The sequence below is a fragment of the Hippoglossus hippoglossus genome, chromosome 7, assembly GCF_009819705.1.
Source record: "Hippoglossus hippoglossus isolate fHipHip1 chromosome 7, fHipHip1.pri, whole genome shotgun sequence".
In the NCBI taxonomy this organism is placed as follows: Eukaryota; Metazoa; Chordata; class Actinopteri; order Pleuronectiformes; family Pleuronectidae; genus Hippoglossus; species Hippoglossus hippoglossus.
In genome coordinates, this window is record NC_047157.1 from 4491923 (window position 1) to 4514053 (window position 22131).

Below are 22131 nucleotides of genomic sequence, written 5' to 3' on the forward strand. Positions count from 1 at the left end.
TCTCTTTCCCTCCATTCCTTTTTTTCAAAATCCATTTACAACTTGTGAATTCAGATTTTTTTCTGTGAATTTTACTGGCTGTTATTTCTTTATTTAATAAAAAAAGTATTGTGAATAATTGTAAAAACAACATAGGATCAAATATAAATACAATATATAAATACAAAAGTAATAATGGTAATAATGACCACTTGAAAAGCATGCATGCTGGCTTTTCCTCTTGTATTTATTGTAACTTTTACCCTTTGATTTCCACAAGAAAAGTAGTTTCTGTATGAAGTTTAATGTTGCTTAAGTGTTTTAAAGTGTGAAACAAGCGCCACTTGAAAATCCCCACTGAGACATTATCGCAGATTGAATATCATTAACTTCAATTGAACCATTGTGAATTCAAGGTCAACCCACATTCCACCCTGCAGTGCCTTCAAAGATGAACAAGTCCAGACAAACCAAACAGGTTTGGGGCACTCCTGCAACACTTTGAATACAGCACCTTTTTAATCTGTTTGAATTAAAGTACACAGAAGTTCTCATTTTCCTTCTCTTTGCCATCATCTTTGAGGATATAACTACACTTGACTGGTAAACCAGGGGAAATACATTTGACTGTGTGTTGTATTTCTTTTATAGCAGAACTACCCATTTACCCTGGCCTTTTACAGTGAAAAAGTCATGAAAGGTTAGAAGTGCTCTAATTTATAAAAGGAAACTAGGAAGTCCAGCCCTTTACAGGATCAGTAGATGCTTTGTTCGGATTTTTTTCTGTGCTGGTGTTTGAGAACAGGTATTAAAGAATGAGGAAGTCTCTAGCAATCACAAAAACAACTCACTGTTTCACACAGTCACACGGATACACACTCACACGGACTGCACCGAAACGCAGGTTTGTTTGGTTTCTAGTTGATTTGCTTTGTTCACTTTATCTGCAACACCATATCAACAACCTGTGAATCATTCTGCAGGGATAGACCTAAAAACCACATAGATACATATTTAAAAATATGTCTTTAACTTCAGGTTTTGCTCTCTTGCAATATCCATGGATTTTGGATTGTTCGTGAATCACAGTCCATCTGCTGTGGAGCCTCCATCAGAGATGTCGACTCAGAGCTGCTCTGAGAACAACCTGAGGTTTGTCTGTGAGTTTAAGCCTGTGCCTGGTCCACCACCGGGCGGTGATGAGGGCTACAATGCTGATATGGATTGCGAGTCAGTGTCAGTCATCCTCCCTGCACAGTGTAGCATCTACCAGCTGAGGCTACGCATCTGTATGCAGGTAGGCCCACACATATTTGATGGTCTATAAACAAAAAACAAAGGTTGTATTCATGTTTTTTAATATATGCACATTCATAGCTGGTCATTGTAATAAAGTACATTCCAGAGTACTTGATAGATAGATATCGTCGTTTTGTTTAGATGGTGGCATAAGTGGTGGTTGGGAATCAAGAATAAAGAATACAGGATGAGGAAAAGTCCCGGTAACGCTGGTCGATCCATCACCTTGGGCCAAACATGTCTGAACAACAATCGGATTGATTGTCTTGAACTTTGGTCCAGTTTGAATCCCAATGACTCAGTTGATCTGCTTACTTTCTTTATCTAGCACTACCATGGGATGCACATTTCTTTGTCTGCACATATCCTGACAACTACTTAATAGTTCTCTATGGCACAGATGTATTAAATGTATAGGAATACATGTAATGACCTATTATTCAACAGCAAAAGTAGGTTAAAAAAAAAGGCAGCAAAATGTATATCTGCAAATTTTGGTGAAAAAGATATATGAGACCATAGGTGTGAATGTGAGTGTAAAGTGTTATCTGTCTCTATATGTTGGCCCTGTGATACCCTGGTTACCTGTCCAGGGTGTGCCCTGCCTCTTGTCCAATGTCGGCTAGGACTGGCTCCAGCTCCCCCCACAACCTTAAAGGATAATTCAATTCTATTCAATTTTATTAGTATACTGCCAAATCACATCATAGATTAAGATTAAGATATAGTAACCTTACCTTACAATATTATAGAGAAACCCAACAGTTCCCACAACGAGACTGTGGATAAGTGGTATAGATAATGAATGAGTGGATAGATGGATGGATGTGTCTAAATTTTAATTTGTCCAATAGAAAATTTCTAAAATTAAAGCCATTCCTAGACTCACAGACCTAGCAGTACTTCTCCACCTCTATGCTATGCTACACTATCTTTATTCTAATTACAGTTTATGATACAACCTCACAGTGTTGCTAACATGACTGTAAACCATTGGTCTTGTACAAACATATTGTCAAGCTGAAACCATCAACATTGTCTCTTTTCCTACAGGCCGAGGAAAAAAACTGTCATCCAGATCCACTTGCTATACTTGACCCAGAGAGATACACTCTGCTATATGCCAGGGGGGATGAATGGTACGAGGCCTACGATGACTGTCAGGTTATCAGGACGTTGGACATTCTATGGTTGCGTGAAGACACTGAGCACCTCTCTGCACATATAGTGGTAAAACCTGTGGTGGCAGTTGATTCAGAGGAGAAGAAGAAACAGCAGCAGAGTCTGGCCTACCTGATTGGACACAACCTGGAGAAAGAAGCGTCTGACCGACTTGGTGAGCTCACATTCACCCGCAGGAAACTGGCATCTCCGAGGAGACAAGAGCTAAGAAATCGAGATGACAAGTTGTATGCCACCGAGCCTTGGGTAACATGTGCCCCCATTCCGTGTGACCTGCAGGAGCGAATAAACAGGAAGATTCCTGTCACCCTGCATTACATGAGCAAGATCAGCTTCAGCATTCAGGTGGATTTTAGTGCAACCCCAGATGTTCTTCTTGAAGTTCTCAGAAGGGTGTTGGCAGACCAGGGGCTTCATGCTGATACTTTTGATAGACTGGTATTAAAAGTCTCAGGCAGGGAGGAGTATTTATCAGGGCATTACCATCTCAGTGATTTCCTCTGGGTTCGACATTGCTTGAGGACCAATCAAGACCTTCACCTCTCTGTCGTGCCTGACTCACAGCTTGTTGAGGAGACCGTCCAGTTTGTGGACTGGCCACTCGTTGATGGTTTCAGTGGCCAGTTCAGCTCCCATGATGATCTCTGCCTTGAAGGGAAGGATCTGGATGACATCTTCATGATATCTTTGTGGGACTGCAACAGAAAACTCAGAGTCAAGTTGCTTGGCTTTGACATCCCAAATCTTCCAAGCAAATCCCCCCAGGCCGTTTATGTCGAAGCTTCTATTCTTTATGGCAACAAGGTCCTCTCTTCAGTCTCGTCTGTTCCCAAGGCCTTCGCAGATGAAGTACTGTGGAATGAATGGCTCAATTTTGATGTTCTCCTCAGGGATCTGCCACGTGGAGCTAAGCTGGCTTTCACCATTAATGCAAGTGGGGGTGACATCTCCCCAATGACCAAAGACTCAGGGGAGGGGAAGCTGCTCTACTTTGTTAATCTTCTCCTCATAGATCACAGGTCAGTCTTTTTTAGTATCAAATATGGCTTTGTGACATATCAGCAGTGTCTTGCTAGTGTCAAATGTCAAAAAAGAAAAAAAGGGTAACAATTTTCCCAGTAGGCCATGGGAGCAATTTGTATATGAAATTGTCACTACTTATATTTTAGATTCAACAAAATTATGGCTTGAAAAGACCCTAACCCACCAAACTTGTTCATCCCTGCAGGTCCCTCCTCAGCCAGGGCTCCTACACCCTGCACATGTGGTCCTACCCTGGCCAGGAGGAAGAGGCCATCACCTACAAGGCAGACAAACTGTCTTCTGCTACTAACCCTGACGTAGCAGACTCCATGGCTATCAGCTTCCTTCTAGACCGCTACAGCTTCCCCGTGGTTCTGCCAAATAGCCTTGGTTCCCCTGAATGTTCTGGCAGTCCCACCTCAGCCTGTTCCACTCTAACCAGCACAGACTCTTCCTCTCAGTATTTGAAACCTCCTGAGGGCCCATCAAGTGACACAGTGGCTCTCAGTTCCTCACCCCCAGTTGTCAGAACCAAAAGGCCTTGCCTAAAAAGGTTCCGGGAGGAGAGCATCCGCTACGCGTCCAACCTACCCCTCTACCTGCGCAATGTTGATTGGATGAACCGCAAGGTGGTTGAGGATGTGCACTGGCTACTGGGAAACTGGGATACTGATGAGCTGGACGTTACACTGGCCCTGGAGCTGTTAAGCATGGACTTTGCTGATGAGAGAGTCAGGAGACTTGCTGTCCAGAGACTGGAGAGCCTGTCCAATGATGATGTATTGAAGTATCTGCTCCAGCTGGTGCAGGTATGTGTCAAAGAGAACTGTGAATATAACAAAATATATGAAAGCATTTTCTATTGGAGGCTTATGTCAATATTTTGCATTCAAGTGCTAAAACCCACAGCCTTTGCATGAAAACTTTGCATAGTTATATATTCAAATTTAAAAACTCAGCTCGGAAAAGTTTGTCAAGCAGATTCAACACCTGCAATTCTAAGAATTTAATTAATATTTTTCAAAAACAGTGTATCTTTCATTTCTGACAGAGATAAACAAATATGGACTAATCGTTCCTGTCTGCCAACCGGTGATTTTGCCAGCTGACTACTGACAACTGCCATGTTTGATCAGCTGTCCCTAGTAAATGTACACTAGTGTTTGCTTTGGGATGTAGTAGTCTTTTATGGTAAATTGATTAATGCATACCTTACAAAATAAAAAAATGGATCCTTAATTTCTCAGAGAGATGCACAAACTGTCCAATTTGCACTATTTGCTAAACTTTTGTACAACTGTAAAACAACTGTGGAAAACTTCTCTTTCTAATGTTTAATCTGAGAAATGAGATTCCTGGTAAAGGAATCTTCATGTGCACCAAGGTCTGTGCAGCATCCTCACCAGTCAACAAGCCAAAATGCATTGTTGTTTAAAACAGTGTAGAGCTAGGATTCCAATGTGTGTAGATATACAGACTGTAACTTGGTGTCTTTACTTACAGTTTTTTTTGTCCTGTAAATTCATACAGACCCTTAAAGTGGAGCCTTACCACGACAGCTTCCTTGCTCGGTACCTCATCCAAAGAGCTCTGCGGGTGAGTTATGCAGCATTAGTACGTACAGCATCATATAGTGTTAAGACTAAGAGGCCAGTGATCATTTTACCATTTTTGTTGGTATTTATTAATTTCTTTAAAAAGAAAAAGCCACAACATGATATTTTTATTTAGTGCATCGTGTCTCTGAAAAACTACTAATCTGAATACATTTCATGTTTACTGACAGGTTATTGACACAGTAACCAGACTGAAATGCACAGAACATCCTTCAGATCAGGTTCTAGGATAAAAGACATGGACTTAACTCACAGTCCTAAAGATTATAACCAAGAAGTGTTTTTGAGCAGTTTTTCTGCACACCTTGTCTGGATAACAGAACAACTGTGTCTATTGGATTTATTATTTTGTAGATGTTTGCTTGTGCAACCTTCTAATCTGCTTTCGCAGGACCAAGCAGATCCTTCACTTTCACTAAATCCATACTCATGAACACGAGGGGTAGTCGAGGGGCAGGTGTCTGTGAAATACAGGATCTAATTTTAACAGTGAATATTTAATCATTATAGTTCCTGCCCTCGGCTACTCCTCTTGTCTGAAATTCAGGGTCTTATTGTCACTGACTGACTTCACTTATATGTTGTCTGGGAGGTTCACACAATAGTGATACACTTAAGTCTAATTGCAGTAAAATGTGGACTCATTCACATCTTTCATTGCAGAGCAAGAGAATCGGCCACTTCTTCTTCTGGTACGTCCGCAGCGAGGTGGCTGGGTGTCCTTACTTCCGCCAGCGCATGTCAGTGATTCTGGAGGCCTACCTGCTGGGCTGTGGCCAGGCCATGCTCGACAGCTTCACCCAGCAGGTCCAAGCTGTGGAGGCTCTGCAGGAGGTCGCTTTAACGATAAAGAGACTCTACCCTGACAAGACTGACCTCCCTCCTACAGGTGGGACACAACCAAGAAATACATCCTTATGTGTTCATATAATGTATTCATGCATTCACAACAGGATAGAACAAACTCAAAATACGTATTGTTAGATGTGCATTTGTTACGTTATGGTTATGTTTTACAACCTGTCAAGAATTCTGGCATGAATATAACCACCCTTTTTCCATCTTGTGTTACAAAACCTGTGGTCACACCATTTGTCTAGCAACTTGCTTGCCAGTCCCAGTTAATATATTCATTTCATTATTGAGTCAAATATTTTTCTGTGGCAGGTACTCCTGTCTGAAAAAAACTGGATAAATCAGGTGAAATCTTTTAGTTAATTTCATTTTTAAAAATTGTGTGTCTTTTGTTTCTTTTTGCCTTTGTCTTAGCTCCCATCAGGCTCCAAGAGCTTCTCAGGAACTGTAATCTGCCAAATGAATTCCTGTTGCCCTTTGACCCCCGCATCAAAGCTGGAATGATCCTGGTAGGCTTTGTCAATACTGTTTTTGTTTGTGTGCAAATAAGGTGCATTTGAGTTGAATTATGGTGTTCTTGTTTTGTTTTTTATTATACTTTTAGCAAGTTTAGTTTTGCGTAAGTCTCACACTGACCATAACATATAAATAATACTTCCTCTTCAGCAAAATGACAACAGAAAGTAGCTACTGAAAAGTTTACAAAGTGAAAGGTACTGTATATTGCAAATGTCTTATTGTCCAAATGGCACAATCCCTTTTCGAGTGTTTATCATATTTTCATGTTTTATATTGTTTCCTATTTTCCTATTTCCCTATTTTTTATATTTTTTATATTTATGCTTGCACAAACACACCACAGCAAATCCCTCGTAAACCCACAATAAACCCAGATTCTGATTCTGATTCTAATCATTATGAGCATAAATCTGAGAAAGACGAGGCACAGCTGAGTGCGTCAAAGTCACAAGGTCGTCTTTCTCTCCTCATCAGTGTCTGTCTTTGTGTCATCCTGCTCGTCTTTTTATCCACTTCCATATCCCTTATGTTGAGTTCTTTTGTCTGACTCGTCTCCTTCCACTCTCTCTGTGAGTTTGTTCTTCTGTCTCTCTTCCAGGACTCTCATACCTCTAATTATTTGCTTGGAAAGGATGCTTGTGTCCTTTATTTTACACTAATTCACAATTCAAAATAATCTCTTGGTTAAAATTTATGTTTTGTAGGAAGATGCTGTTAATATGTGTGTAGTATGAGTGTTAGACTTCCAAAATACAATGATGACTGAAGTATGAGAGTCTGAAGATGGAGCCAGTTTAGGTGCATGGGTTTATACAAAGCACATTTTTAAATATACAGTTGTATGAAAATGACATGTTGTTGGCAAACAGAAATTAAAGGTAGGGTTGGTCATTTGTTCCTGTTTGTTGAAATCCACTCTAACTCCCGACAGCCATCAATAAATAAAGTCATCTGAAAAAAATAAATTGCCGGTGTCTGTGGCCCTCACAGGACTTTGATAAACATGACAGATAATTAAATCGGACCAAATTTACAGAGTGAGTCATGGAAAAGCCGGCCTCTAGCATTTTTCAGTGAACGTTCATGTGTTTTAGGGGCGTAACTTTGACGAGAGGGCCGATTGGAGGGGGTGGGATTTATCTGTTGCATTTTTTCAAAGTTTAGCCTTCTCTTGCTAGCTTTTCCACGATTACCAAACGTAGCTAAGTATTGGTCTGAGTCAAATAAACAAACAAGCAAACAAACAGATTCTCTGGTGTTTGTTGTGATTGTTGCTTATTTGGTCAAGTTTTCAGGGGCTTCAAGTTAAGGGAAAGACAATGGCATAGTTATCTTTTGACAGAATCAGTGGGCAGAGAGTTGTGTGGAACTTATCAGTAGTGGAAATAAGTTGATTTCAAGACATTTCAAAGTTATTTGCATTAGCAAAAAAGATCAGATCTCTTTCTATCCCACCTGTCCAGCTGGATAAATGCAAGGTGATGGCCTCAAAGAAGAAGCCTCTGTGGCTGGAGTTCTCTCCCATGCCGTCGCCCACCTCTGCTACACCTGTCGGAATAATCTTCAAACAAGGCGATGACCTCAGACAGGACATGCTGGTCATTCAGGTGAGGGAGATTGTTTTTTTGCCACAATTACTCAACGGACTTTTGCGTAATCTTACTCTTGTTGTTGTGTGGTGTTGATGAATGTATTTTATCTTTGGGTGAAGTGACACATGTGCATCTTCCTGTTTAGACATTGATGGTGATGGACTCTATCTGGCAGGAGAAATCTCTGGACCTTAACCTTGTTCCATATGGCTGCATCTCCACAGGACACAACATAGGTATCAACATCAGTGTGGTTTAGTAATACCCCTCTCTAACATTTTGTACATTTTTGTATTTATTTGGATTTTTTTAATACATGCTGTTTAGTTGTATTTTCTGCAGTTGTCCTCTGAACCCTACCGAATTGGGGGTGAAGTGTTTAAGTCTACAACTCACTTTTGGAGTTTCAGGGGTAATCAGTGTTGCAGCCAAATCCAATACAATTGAAGTAACTGGTGATCAATGCTTCCAACGTAAATATAACTAAAGAAAAAAAACATAACATGCCTCCATCATTTACACCATGTTTTTAGCCTAAAAGTCATCTGATATCCTCCTCTGGAGCTGCGTTTATGTTCGTAACCATAAACTGCAAACAAGCTCTAGCCCAAGGGTGCGCGTTAGCTACATCCGCTAGCATTGTTACTTTCGGTAGCGTACTTTTAGGCTTAAAAGTTGGTGTAAATGACGCCATTTCGAGTCGAATTTGAATGTCGGGTCTTGCAGACACTTGGTTGATACCAAACAAGCAGTATGGAGGCATGTTTTTTACGTTTGAAGAAGGAGTCTGACGCCACCTTTTCAGGTTGTCCTCCAATTCCTCGATAGCAGAAGGCAGATGAATGATGACATCTCATTTGAGATGTAACAGTTGATGTTTCCACAAGCTTTATTAAAAATTGCTCCAAGAAAGAGGATAAGCGCACCATCAGCACATACTGTTAATGACAGTTTAGAGACCTCCATCTTGCTCCCACTATCCCCCTTTTTTAATCAAGTTTTTGCTTAACAGGTATGATTGAGATAGTGAGGAATGCAGCGACCATTGCTGCAGTGCAGAGGAGCCACAGAGGAACAGCTGGAGCTTTCAGAAATGATGCTCTGTTTGAGTGGATCAAGTCCAAGTGTCCACTCCAGGAAATTGTAAGTCATATGAAAATATGGACAAGATTCAGAACAAGGTTTTATACAATATTTTGACCCAGATTTACTGGTAATCTAAGTTTGCACATAAACGCCTCTTATTTGAGAGGTGTTGGCCAAATAACATGCTGGGTCATATTGGTCTGGGCAGCTGCCAAAAGGTCAGCAGAGAAGACCAGATTATATTTATTACAATACATGAAACACATTCATTGTATAAAATAGTGTGTGAATGCTCTTGATCTGTCATGCTCCAAAATCATTGGATTTGAAAGTCATTCTACTTCTGTAATCTCATTTCACTACAGCACTATGAGACTGTGGAGACGTTTGTGAAGTCTTGCGCTGGTTACTGTGTGGCCACTTATGTAATGGGTATCGGAGATCGACACAATGACAACATCATGATCACAGACCAAGGTACGCCTCACACATCCCTGTTCACATCACACTGGCTGTTGATTTAACTCATTAGCTGACTAAAATTTGCATTTGTGCAAATGCAAACACTTTATCTTTCAGTCCTTCCCTTATTAAAATGACACTACGAGTGAATGACGAACTAAAATGAACAAATGAGACTGAATTAGGAAGATGAATGTAGATGAAGAGTATGAACTTTCATGTTGTTTTTCATCAGGGAACTTGTTTCACATCGACTTCGGTCACATCCTGGGTAACAGGAAGCACTTCCTTGGTATGAACAGGGAGCGTGCACCATTTGTCCTCACACCTGACTTCCTGTATGTCATGGGCAGGGTCAAAGGTCGCAACAGCCTCTATTTCCAACGGTTCAGGGTAAGAGGACCCGATTATGGGTGTGTAGGTGTGATTGTGTGTGTTTTTGTGTGTAGTTGTTATTTTTGTCCAGTCATAAAGCCCCAAGCTCACTAGATCCTGTTGATGATGGAAACAGGCTACATGATGTCGTTTCATATCATTTATTCATCCATTTTAACAAGTCATTTCCTAAAAACAGCAGGGAACTGTAGTTTTTTTTAAACAAATATTATATTGGGACTATTTTCAGAAGTGGATTAATACTTATTTGGTGTTTCCAGCAACATATGTAACTGACTCAAAAATAAAGTACAGTATATTGTGTTCATGGTATTGAACATCTCAGCCAGTACAATGGAGGGCCTTATTATTTTCAACAGGCTTTGGATACACAGACAATACTTGTTTGTTGGATAAATGGCTCGTCTTTCCATGGGGGTTTGTTGACAAATATAAAAAAAGAGAAAATAAGCATCCATAAATAAAAGAAGTAGGCTCCGAGATGTATTTCAACTTCATTTTATGGAACATCAGCAAATTATGAAATGTGATGCTTAGATGGTGAAGTCTTTAACTTTGATGAACTGTGATTATCAGATAGAGATGATTTTTCAGAAATCCCAAACACATCTTTTTAACTCCATTTACTTGAGTACTATGACTGTCATTATAATATTGTTTATTTTTATTCAACAAATTAGCAAAAAATTACAATCCCCCCAAACTTACACTGTATGGATGAATTAGGATGGGAAAGTATGTGAAATGTATGTGCAGTGAGCTTTCAAGTGGTTCCACTGTGCATGTGTACTGGCATTTTATGTGTCAAATATTCAAAATTAAAACCGTAAAATTATGATTTCTTGCATCCTATTATATTTTCTCTTTATTCCCTCAATCTTTGACCTTGTTCTCTCTTCTACTTTTTCTTCCCCACTCCATTTACCACCATTAGGACACTTGCACACAAGCCTACCTCTCCCTGCGCTCCCACTCTCGTCTGCTGGTCACTCTTTTCTCCCTCATGCTGCTGACCGGCATCCCAGAGCTGAGTGCCGCAGAGGACATGCGCTACCTGCGGGAGGCGCTCCAGGATGAACAGGGTGAGGCGGAGGCCAAGGAGCATTTCCTCCAGCAGATCTCTGAGTGTGAGAAGCTGGGCTGGACTGTGCAGGCCAACTGGTGGATCCACATGGTGGCAGGCATCAAATGATTGATTTGTTCTGCTCTGGTAAAACTCTGGAGGTGATGAAATACATGTTTGAATGTCTACATGTAACACTGACTTTTACACTTTTTATTTTTTGTATCATTGTCGTATTTATGTATTTGTGTAGCAAGTTTAGGCTGTTTCTATATGCATTTATCTGGAGGAGGCTGTGTAGCAGCCAATAATATAATAACCACAGATGACATTATATCTGCCAATAACGTAATAATTTTTCAGTTTTCAATGTGATAAAACCCGATAATGTAGTAACTTGCCAATAACGTGATAACATTTCTGAACCAATAATATAATAACTTTTTGCCCATAATTTAATAATTGATTACATTTGTTATATGATAGGTATTTGAAAGAGGAAATAGTGAGTGTTAGTGTCATGGAAGTGTGACACGAATAACCCCCCCCCCAAAAAAAAAAATGTAATAACCTATTAACGTAATAACAAAAGTTATTACGTTATTGGTTGAGAAATGTTATTACGTTATTGGCTTGTTACTACATTATCGGCTTTTATTACATAAAAAATGGAAAAGAAATGATGTTATTGGCAGCTATTACATTATTGGCTGCTACAGGGTGGAAGATAATGTCATGGAAAACATTAACGTGATATTTGTTGCATTGTAAATCTATGTAGTGTGCAGCTTCCTTTATCCCTGAAAACTCAGATATAACTCCTGCCTTGTAAACCAAAGCAGCAACACCAATGTAAGCAGCATTACATGCATTTAACTAACTTAAAGGATCAGTGTGTAGGACTTAGTGGCATCAAGTGGTGAGTTTGCATATTGTAGACATCTGAATATGGCCTCTCAAGATTTCTGTGTTGGGGTTGTCCGCTGTGGGCTACTGTAGAAACAAGGGGGTGCAACATGGCAGACTCTATGCTGTGGCAGACTGTCTATTGGGAGCACTGGGACATTTCCTGGCCTGAGGGGTTGTTTTGGCCAGCTGTAATAAGTTGGGTTCACATATAGTACAGTAATCAGAGTGTAGTCAGTGATCAATTTTCAATATTAGCCTCACACGTAGTTTGCTTTCTTTGTACAAAACAGAAAAAACACGTTGTCCTCCAAAACCTTGCGTGTCAATATGCTACCGCCTCCTTTTTTGGATGTTTCGTCACACAGAAGAGGATCAAGGTAGTGTGTTACTCCCTTGTTAGCATTGTTAGCAAACAAACTTCTTCTTCTTTGACAAAACACCAGTCTAGACCTGGTCCAGAGGAGCCTATGCAACGTACAGTGTGAGTAGTGAGGTCGTGTCAGACAATCGGACCAAACAGCGTGAGCACATAAGAGGATTTACTCTACAACAACAAGGAAGAATGATCATGGTCAATGTTGCAGGTTGAGTTGCTATGTCTACACTGGCAACCCATTAAGATTTCTTTAGAATGTCAGATAAAGCAATTATAATAAAAAAGTATTATTATTGTGTGTGAGTCATTTTCCCTCTCTCAATCAAATTGTCTCCAGTCTCCATGTTGCTATTTTCACATTACCCAGGTTACAAACTGGCACACAACAAGTAAACACAACATGTATATGTCTTATTAACACTTAGAGCCAATGATTGCCATTTACACATGTGAAAATATTCCAAAATGTAAGCATTTATTTGGATTCATGTTTCCAGTCAATTGGCAAGTGTGATTTTGGTATTCTCTCTCTCTTTTTTTAACTTCTGGATATCTTATGCTGCTAAACTCTCTGCTCTCTGGTTTGGTGTTGAGGTTTATCAGAGGAGAGTGAATCTAAAAAGTACAAAGTTGCAGGCCATAAAACTAAAATGATGAGCAAAAGGATACTCCTAGTATTTGAGGTGGATTGAGATGACATCATGAAATAATATGGGAAAAACATCTGTGTCTTTGGGTTGCCCAAGGACCAAACAAAAGAGTATATATAGTAAGTAGGTAAGTATTGCCTAGCAAAAACAGAATTGAATAAATCTGAGGGAAAACCAACGTACAGAAACAGGTCTAGGTGCTGTGCCAAAATCGTGGTCTGTGTTGTACAGTTTGAAGTGAGTGTTGCAAAAGACGACTCAGATCCCATCTACAGACAGCCTGACCACTTCATGCCTGTAGAGGGCAGTCACGAGGAGGTCCTCCACTGGAGTGAATGGAGCTAAACAGCTAAAAATAATGATTTAAAACTAAAAGATCCACATTTTATTTTAATTTTGGTCAACATAGTATTGATCATATGTTAGATTTGAAATAGAAACATACTAATGTCCCTTAGTTTTTCTTGTGGGGAGGGATATTTTGCCCATACAGCACTAGTATTCTGTTAAGGGTATAGAACTGATTGGGACTAGACATTGATGGCACTCTGAGTCTGAGGAAAGTTCATAAAGTTGAGTGATCATCTAAAGCACTGATTCTCAACCTGGGGGTGGGGTTTAGTGTGCAACAGTTGGGTTGAGAACCAATCATCTCAAAGACGACCAAGAGGATCAGGATATTTGACAGACAAATGTAAAACTGGTTAATGTAGCAGCTGCTAACTTGTTCATGCTGGCGTTAATAACTATATTCCACACTCACACAAAAACAGGCTGTGGGGACACCAAAATGGTGATTGTTGTAAAGTGTCTTGTTGTATGTGACATCACGTTTTTTAAAACATTTTGGGGATAAAGCTGAGAAGTGTTAGCCACATCCTTTATCACCAATATTGGTTAAAAAATGTCTTAAATTATCTTGAACATGAAACTAGCAGCGACCAGGAAGGCTAACGTAGGCATGTACCTCCTGCCAGTTTCCTGTCTTCAGTTACTTATTTAACCCACTTGAGTTCTATCAATGGTTACATACAGTGTTTGTAATTTGCAATGGGTTCTTTCCAGACCCAATCCACATCTTTCCACAGAGTTCAGTGGTGATCTGTCCGGCAGTCTTTGTGTAATCCTGCTCACTAACAAACAGTAAAAAAAAAACTATAAGAAACTAGAAGGGATCCCAGAGAGCATACAGTAGCTCTCTAAATAAAAGGCAGACAAACGAATTAAAACATAACCTTCTTTGGTAGAGGGAATCATCTCTTGTTCCAAAGATTCTTAGTTTTGAAGGAACTTCATTGTGACTCTCTCCCTTGTTAGTTGCTGGCTGTGAAGTAGCTTTACTTGCCTTCATCATTAATGATGCCATTGCATTGAACATGTGCATCATCACCAGTGCATACACTGCACATGGTTGCTTAACCATGTGCACATGCATGCAAATGTCATCAGGAGCTTTCACACTGAACTGAAGAACTGGCTGGCATATGAATGAATGATGAGGAGAAGATATTATGTGAGGAGAAATAAGTAGAGGGGAAAAACCTTCCTAGACATTATAGTCCCACATTATCACTTTTGGTCTCTTAGGAGATTTGTCTCAGGTGATCACTACACACTGAAGTAACAGTGAAGTTCAGCTGGAGCCTCCACATGGAGGCCAGCCATTGGATGTGTTTCCTCACTAGGGGGCAGACCTTGGTCATGATATATCGATACCAATAACACATTTAAGGTGAGTGAAGTGAGGAAGACCTTCAGTTTCATAATTAGTCAAACACAACCTTTACATCAGGACTCAAAAGCAAATGCTGTGTTAGAAATGTTTGCTGGGCTTGTTTTTGTGTTTAAGTCTGCGTGTTTTAAAGTGCACACATTTGCATGATTTACTATGCAGCTGGATTACCAGGAAAAAAACACATGAAGGGTCCATTTTAATGAATTCCAAGCTGATTTACGTTCTGCTTGACTCACTACTGTTCCCACTGTAATATAGTTTTAAAGGTGGTATGAACTACGAGACCTTAATGACTACGAGACCTTAATTCTTTGTAAGGTCGCGGCCTTCCCATGTAAAGTGATAATAAGTGTTGTGATTCAGCACCATAATAATTTAATTGAAAAAACTGAATTGAAATTACTCACTGCTGCTGATCCAGAATCATGAGTATATCTTGTCAAACAAATCTAAAACAAATGGAGCTATTTAAAAAACATTGGACTAAAAAAACATCTTGGCGCATTCCTTTCACGCATGCACTCTATATAATGTGACACACACACACACACACACACACACACACACACACACACACACACACACACACACACACACACACACACACACACACACACACACACACACACACACACACACACACACACACACACACACACACACACTGTAAATTACGTGAAAGCATGTGAAGAATGAAAAGAAGAGGGTATCCCTGGTTTTCAACTGTTCATTTTCGCTTTCGGAGTGTGTAGCAATCATGTAAAACACCTCCTCCAGATGTTTCCCTATTCAAAGAGCATAGCTGTGGACAGATTACAACCTTCCTCCAGCATTCTCACCTCTCTCATGTGTTTATCATTCCGTCTTTTCCCACAGATTTTCTCTCACGGTTTCTTTATCTCCTCACAACTATTTCTCCCAAACAGTTTTCTTTTGTTTATTGCCGTGTACCTTTTGCTGAACCGCTGCTTATCTCTTCATGCGTTTGTTGATCACTGTCCTTACTGCTTCTAAGTTCTGTATAATGCCTCTGATTACAACCTACAATATAAAGTATCTGTTGTTTTTGTGCTTGCTGTTTACTTTCATCTTTGTGTTACACTGCGCAGTATAATTATGGATTCCAGCCTTGGATTTTACCTTGCACAACCTGCACTGCTTCCTGACAGTGGGTCTTTAAAGCTTCTCCTCTTTCTACCTGTCTTTCTTTCCCCACATCTTACTCCGTCTCACTTCATTGTAGTTCTACTGGGTATCAGTGTTTACACATAAACAACATGTCTCTACTCCCATCCCTTTTTATCATTTCAAGAGAGCACGTGCCCATTAGCTGCTCGATCCGGCCCATACCAGGTCTAAACACAAACGCACACTGACCTCGGGTAGACTGTCGTCGTATGAGGCGGCTGCTGGTTAGGGATATGTGATGTGTATCAGTTGACTCGACTGGCACCATATAATGAGCTCGGCGATGGAGACTGTCATCTCTTGATAATTCCCGTGGCTCAAATCCTGTCGGTGATGAGCTATCTCCACTATCCTCGTGCCATTGAAGCAAGACAGGGGAACACACTATGCTGGCAATGCCGCTTTCACGTGGGAAGAAATGACATTGGTTGAAATATCTAATCCTTACACACACAACAAACAACAAACACATCTTATTATGAATGGAAAAATACAAATCCACTATTCAGCTGTTGATTTTTGCTGCTGATTCATTCATTGCTTTGTTTTCGTCTCTAGCCAGTTTACCTCAAGGTTCTCTGAGAGATGTAAAATATTCCACATCACCAGTAAGTAAAAAAAAACTGTTTTAAAACCGTTCCAATCATGCGTGTTGGTATTTCAGTCCAGTTTATTATTGACAACTCTGTTGTTCTGCTGTTCTTCTCAGCAGTTGGTAACCCTAACCCTAACCAAAGTTTTACTGATATTAATAAAATATAATAGGCCATATTATACAAGCCAGTGCCTTTTCACAGCAGGAGAGGTTATAAATAATCACATGAATGATGGTTGCTTCAGGATCCTGGTATTGTTCATGTTGTCACAGCTTACTGGAACCAGGAAACTTGAACATAACCAAATGTGATAAAAATCAGACTGCCTGATGTGAAAAGGCCCAATTCAGGTGTGTTCGGGCACCTTTAATTTGAATCCTAAGGCTTTTTTGTGGAAAGTCTATAAGGGAATCATCCCTTGGTCACCCTGGGGCGGGGCCCCTAAAGCGCCCCTGGCCTGGTCACTTACTTACAATACCGATTATTCTTTTTGAGGGTGGCTTTAGCCAATAAAAGACATGATCTCCAGAGGATGTCCGCAGACTTGGGTCCAGACTTTCTCTGGATTTAGCCTTTCACAGATGAGGCAGGAGATCCTCCGCTCAGTCGCATTCATAACAACACAGAAAACAACACACTGATTTTTTACGAGGGGCCCGGCCGGAGAAAGACTGCAAAAAGTCCAGAGGCTCTCAGTCTAACATTTGCGTTCAAACATGAAGCCCCTCTGGAGATTATCCTGAGGTTCTCCTGTGTTCAGTGTATGTCTGACTGCTTTTTTGAAGTACACAATGACCTTGAACAAGGTATAATTTTCCAAATGTATACAATGATGTGTGGCTTTGCTCAAAGCTATAGAGCTAACAGTAAACAAGGAATGACTTCAAGGTTCAAGGTTCTTCATTGTCCCTGAGGGGCAACTTGTTGCGCAGCCAGCCGAGCAATCGCACAATCAGTGGACAAGTGTACAACACAAAAACATTGACAATACTACATACATAACAAGAGTATTTAAAAGGCCAGTGACAGGAGGGACAAATTAGTTTTTACATGTTTGTCCTACATCTAGTTAAAATATACTTAATGATTAAAAAAATATAATATACTATATGACTTAAATGTGGACCTTACTGAATTAGGAATTGAGCATGGATGTTGGATATATAATTGTAGCCCCTGATTCAGAAAAGTCCTAGATAGGCCACTGGAGGAATGTGCATGTGGCTTTGTGTTTCTCCTGTGAGAAAAGCTGTCCATATTAATTTACTTTGCTGTATCTGCTTCCCTGACATTCAAGTTGACTGGTGAGTAGTGAAGCACCGAGGGATTAGTTGACGGTAATGTTTAACTGGGGCAGTGGGAGGACTGGGTGGGGACCTCCTCACCTGCCGCTGCTCCGCGGTGCGAGGCCGCCGGTGACACTTCAGCTCCGCCTCCTCCGCTGCTCGCTGGGTTTACCGCCGGGATTAACGGAAATACACGCACACACATACACACAGAGGCGGTGCTGCCGGACGGTGCGTGTGTGTGTGTGAGAGAGAGAGAGAGACAGAGGGAGAAAGTTAGTGTGAGTGTGTGTGAGACAGGAGCCGCTGAAAACTACCGAGCAGGTGAGCACTCCATCTAATCTTCCGTCTTTGCGAACATTTGTGTCCGGACCACACCTCAGAGAAACCCCATGTCAGCACAGTGGATTCTCCACTGAGTTTATATGGAGGCTGTGCTATTACTGCGTTACCTGCCAATCTTCCTCCTGGAGCTAAACATTTGAATTATGCTAGGCTAATTTCATCATTTTAAAGCCTTTAGCTAGTTGTCATGTTGATGTAGACAGTGGAGCAGTCTCAAAGAAAGTATTGGTGAGTAAACCTAACTTAACTTAAAGAAAGTATTGGTGAGTAAACCTAACTTAACTTAAAGAAAGTATTGGCAAGTTAACAGTGCAATTTTACCTTAACTTAAAGAAAGTATTGGTGAGTAAACGCTGCAATTTTACCTTAACTTAAAGAAAGTATTGGTGAGTTAACCTAACTTAACTTAAAAAAAGTATTGGTGAGTAAATGCTTTAGTTTTAACTCAACTTAAAGAAAGTATTGGTGAGTAAATGCTGCAGTTTAACTTAACTTAAAGAAAGTATTGGTGAGAAAATCTAACTTAACTTAAAGAAAGTATTTGTGAGTAAATGCTGCAGTTTAACTTAACTTAAAGAAAGTATTGGTGAGAAAATGTAACTTAACTTAAAGAAAGTATTGGTGAGTAAACCTAACTTAACTTAAAGAAAGTATTGGTGAGTAAATGCTGCAGTTTAACTTAACTTAAAGAAAGTATTTGTGAGTAAACGCTGCAGTTTTACCTTAACTCAAAGAAAGTATTGGTGAGAAAATCTAACTTAACTTAAAGAAAGTATTTGTGAGTAAACGCTGCAGTTTAACTTAACTTAAAGAAAGTATTGGTGAGAAAATGTAACTTAACTTAAAGAAAGTATTGGTGAGTAAACCTAACTTAACTTAAAGAAAGTATTGGTGAGTAAATGCTGCAGTTTAACTTAACTTAAAGAAAGTATTGGTGAGAAAATCTAACTTAACTTAAAGAAAGTATTTGTGAGTAAACGCTGCAGTTTTACCTTAACTTAAAGAAAGTATTGGAAAGTAAATGCTACAGTTTTAACTCATCTTAAAGAAAGTATTGGTGAGTAAACGCTGCAGTTTTACCTTAACTTAAAGAAAGTATTGTAAAGTAAATGCTACAGTTTTAACTCATCTTAAAGAAAGTATCGGTGAGTAAACACTGCAGTTTTACCTAAACTTAAAGAAAGTATCGGTGAGTAAACGCTGTAGTTTTAACTCAACTTAAAGAAAGTATTGGTGAATAAATTCTGCAGTTTTACTCATCTTAAAGAAAGCATTGGTGAGTAAACGCTGCAGTTTTACCTCAAACTATTAGTGTTGAGATGACTGGTGATTAGGTTTGGTTTGCATCGCAGCATGAGTTTAATGTTTTGTCCTTATTTAACTTTCCTGGATGAGTCACTATTACACTGTAGTTAGCCTGGAGCAGCAGAGGCTTCATGACAAGTGCGGCCTCGTGTTCCCCTCTGCTCAAACATGTGTGTTAAATGAGGCTGTGTGGTCACTAGAAAGCAGTTGTGCATTTGTCTGCTGTAGGAGAAACTCACTGTGTTTATTCCTCAGAGTTTAAGATGTGATGTGCTGGAGAGCAGATCCAGTATCAGACAAGTGTGGTGCACTGATGAATCTGTGGTTCATCAGATAAACATTTGAAATGTATTTGAATGTGGATAGGTTCTGGATTTAACTCAAATTTTAATTATATTTGTACAAACCATATCCACAAATCACAATTTTTCTCTTGACAATCGGTACAAGGTGCGACATCCTCTTTCCTAACTGCAGGCATTGTTGGAAAGGGATTTGGAACCTTATCAGATTTGTCATGAAGGGAATGGCAAAAACATATCAATGCAAAAGCTGGGAAGTAAAAAAGAGAGCTGCCAAAAGTTGTGTCAGACTTCTGCTGAAGGAACTAGAAACTGGCAGTGTGTGTGTGTGTGTGTGTGTGTGTGTGTGTGTGTGTGTGTGTGTGTGTGTGTGTGTGTGTGTGTGTGTGTGTGTGTGTGTGTGTGTGTGTGTGTGTGTGTGTGTGTGTGTGTGTGTGTGTGCAGGCTGCTAATGGCTGGGAGGCTGATTTGTGACACTGTTGCACACATTCCTACCAGATTAACCAGCAGCACAGATTAATGGAGAGCAGAGCTCACATTCACCGTCCAGAATAGTTTGAGTAATATTCAAATGTTTGCTGCAGGTGGAGAACAAACAGCTTCACTGACAACATGTTGTGTTGTTTCTGTAACAGCTGCACCCCTGAGCTCACACAAGTTAACAACGAATATCAGTGTAACCTCAAAAAAGCATGTTCTCCTTATTGGTGCCTTTTGTGTGATTAACAGTTTTTTTCAATTGAGGAAAAGTTGGCTCTCCTCCTGGGAGTTCAGGAATTCCATATCAGAAGTGATTTCTTTTCAGCAGCTTGTCAGGGTCTTGAGACGTGTGTGTGTGTGTTTGGAGGTACATGTTCTCGTGGCCCTTGCAGGCTTAGTCTAGCTTTAATCAGCTCAAGGACATGGCCTCTCGCCCCACTGCTGAGATCAACTCTAACCTGAAGGGTTAAGAGGATCCACGAGTCTCTCAGACCCCGAATGGTAGAGCTGGCCATGTGGGAGAGCTGGCATGTTCAAGTATTGTTGGATTTGTTGGATTTATCAATATTTGTATTTGTCGGAAGTTGAGTAAATCTTTAAACTCAAGTCTTGAGTCAGTGTACTTTGTTGTCAACTGAACATTAAAAAACACTTCTATAACATTAGCTGTCTTCAGCGATATTAATGATATTTTCTGAAATTACTTCTTTAGCAAGCTAAAGCCTTCCTTCTTCAATGTTAATATTGTCTGATATGGTGTTACATGGTTTTATACTATTTTCACTTGTAATAAATGTATTAACTTACATTTTAATAATAATACCGCTATGATACGGATAACCATGATAATTTTGGTCACTATAATAAAACCCAACCCGAATGATACCCTGGCAAATCGTTCTGTTTTGTTATTGCTGCACAGCTGCTCCCATGGTGTGTTTCTTAACAATGTTTGCTGTGTGTAAAAGGGTAAAAGCTTTGTGAGTAGTTATTTTCTTTTATTGGTCTTGGACATACAGTATAGCCCTAGTTACTGGGAAACAATGATAGAAGAAGTAGTTTTGAAATAAGTCTTTGATATTGGAGCCTCTGTCAGGGCCTCTTCAGGCCGAGACACTCATAATTACGTCCCCTGATATAAATCAACCCCTTCTCTGCCGCACGCTGACAAGAGGTACTGATGACTGCTACGCCTATTTTTCAGTCTCTTGCTCTTGTCATCCTGTCTGAACATTATATCAGGCTAATTTATCTCAGCGTATCTCCAACAAATGGTACTTTCATAGTCAGGAGATGATGAAAAGATTTACTCTTGGTAGGGGGTTAAAGATAATGGATGGATCGATGATGTATGAATAAATGGATGGATGGATGGATGGATATTGACCGTGGTCAGTTATTACACACACGCACATGTACACACACACACATCTGAGAACAGGGTGTTGGACATTGTGTATAATAGGTAGAGTTATAAAGGTCTGCACAATGTGATAATGCATGTTTCTATAAATATGTACATGCTGTGAGAAGGTCTCAGTCTCAGGCTGTAATGCAGATCGTTGCCTCTACGATTAAGTTTCTTATGCCCTCTCCTGCACACACACACACACACACACACACACACACACACACACACACACACACACACACACACACACACACACACACACACACACACACACCTCGACACACGCACACACACCTCCACAAACACGCCTGTAAGTCACATCAGAGATTTTCTCTTCAATAACAGGAAATGCAATTTCCTTAAATCTTACTGGGAAAAAAAAGCCAAATATCCAGCTTGTCATTCATGTGGACAGGAAACACTGATTGCCCCTTTGCTTGTTAGATCACACGAGACATCATCTGTACTTGTTTCAA

At 40.1% G+C, this 22131-nt stretch overlaps 2 protein-coding genes across 5 annotated transcripts in view; both read left to right on the top strand.

Annotated features, from left to right (window-relative positions):
* Nucleotides 1-828: 828 nt before the first annotated feature.
* On the top strand, nt 829-11608 carry si:rp71-17i16.5 (phosphatidylinositol 4,5-bisphosphate 3-kinase catalytic subunit gamma isoform). Its single transcript, XM_034591334.1, has 13 exons — nt 829-883; nt 1007-1276; nt 2332-3479; nt 3689-4292; nt 5014-5079; nt 5763-5988; nt 6369-6463; nt 7937-8080; nt 8211-8301; nt 9078-9208; nt 9517-9628; nt 9849-10006; nt 10944-11608. The coding sequence occupies exons 2-13, from the start codon at nt 1040-1042 to the stop codon at nt 11199-11201; spliced, it is 3270 nt and encodes a 1089-aa protein (XP_034447225.1). The 5' UTR covers nt 829-883; nt 1007-1039; the 3' UTR covers nt 11202-11608.
* Nucleotides 11609-17992: 6384 nt separating this feature from the next.
* The window catches only part of lamb2l (laminin, beta 2-like), a 60086-nt gene continuing 55947 nt past the window's right edge, over nt 17993-22131 (top strand). Inside the window, exon 1 of one of the 4 annotated variants that reach the window (XM_034591337.1) lies at nt 17993-18136. The gene's annotated coding sequence lies outside the window, so the exon portion shown is untranslated. Of the gene's footprint in view, nt 18137-18600; nt 18623-18885; nt 18901-22131 lie in introns of those variants that run through there. The other 3 variants (XM_034591339.1, XM_034591341.1, XM_034591342.1) reach the window with 3 other exon arrangements.

What these genes read in the sequence shown, in the direction of transcription:
- si:rp71-17i16.5 (XM_034591334.1), top strand. Translation starts at nt 1,040, where the DNA reads ATGGATTTTGGATTGTTCGTGAATCACAGTCCATCTGCTGTGGAGCCT. An exon ending in CTTCTCCTCATAGATCACAG is followed by an intron (nt 3,480 to 3,688) that starts GTCAGTCTTTTT and finishes TCATCCCTGCAG; the next exon opens with GTCCCTCCTCAGCCAGGGCT. An exon ending in TCTATTTCCAACGGTTCAGG is followed by an intron (nt 10,007 to 10,943) that starts GTAAGAGGACCC and finishes TACCACCATTAG; the next exon opens with GACACTTGCACACAAGCCTA.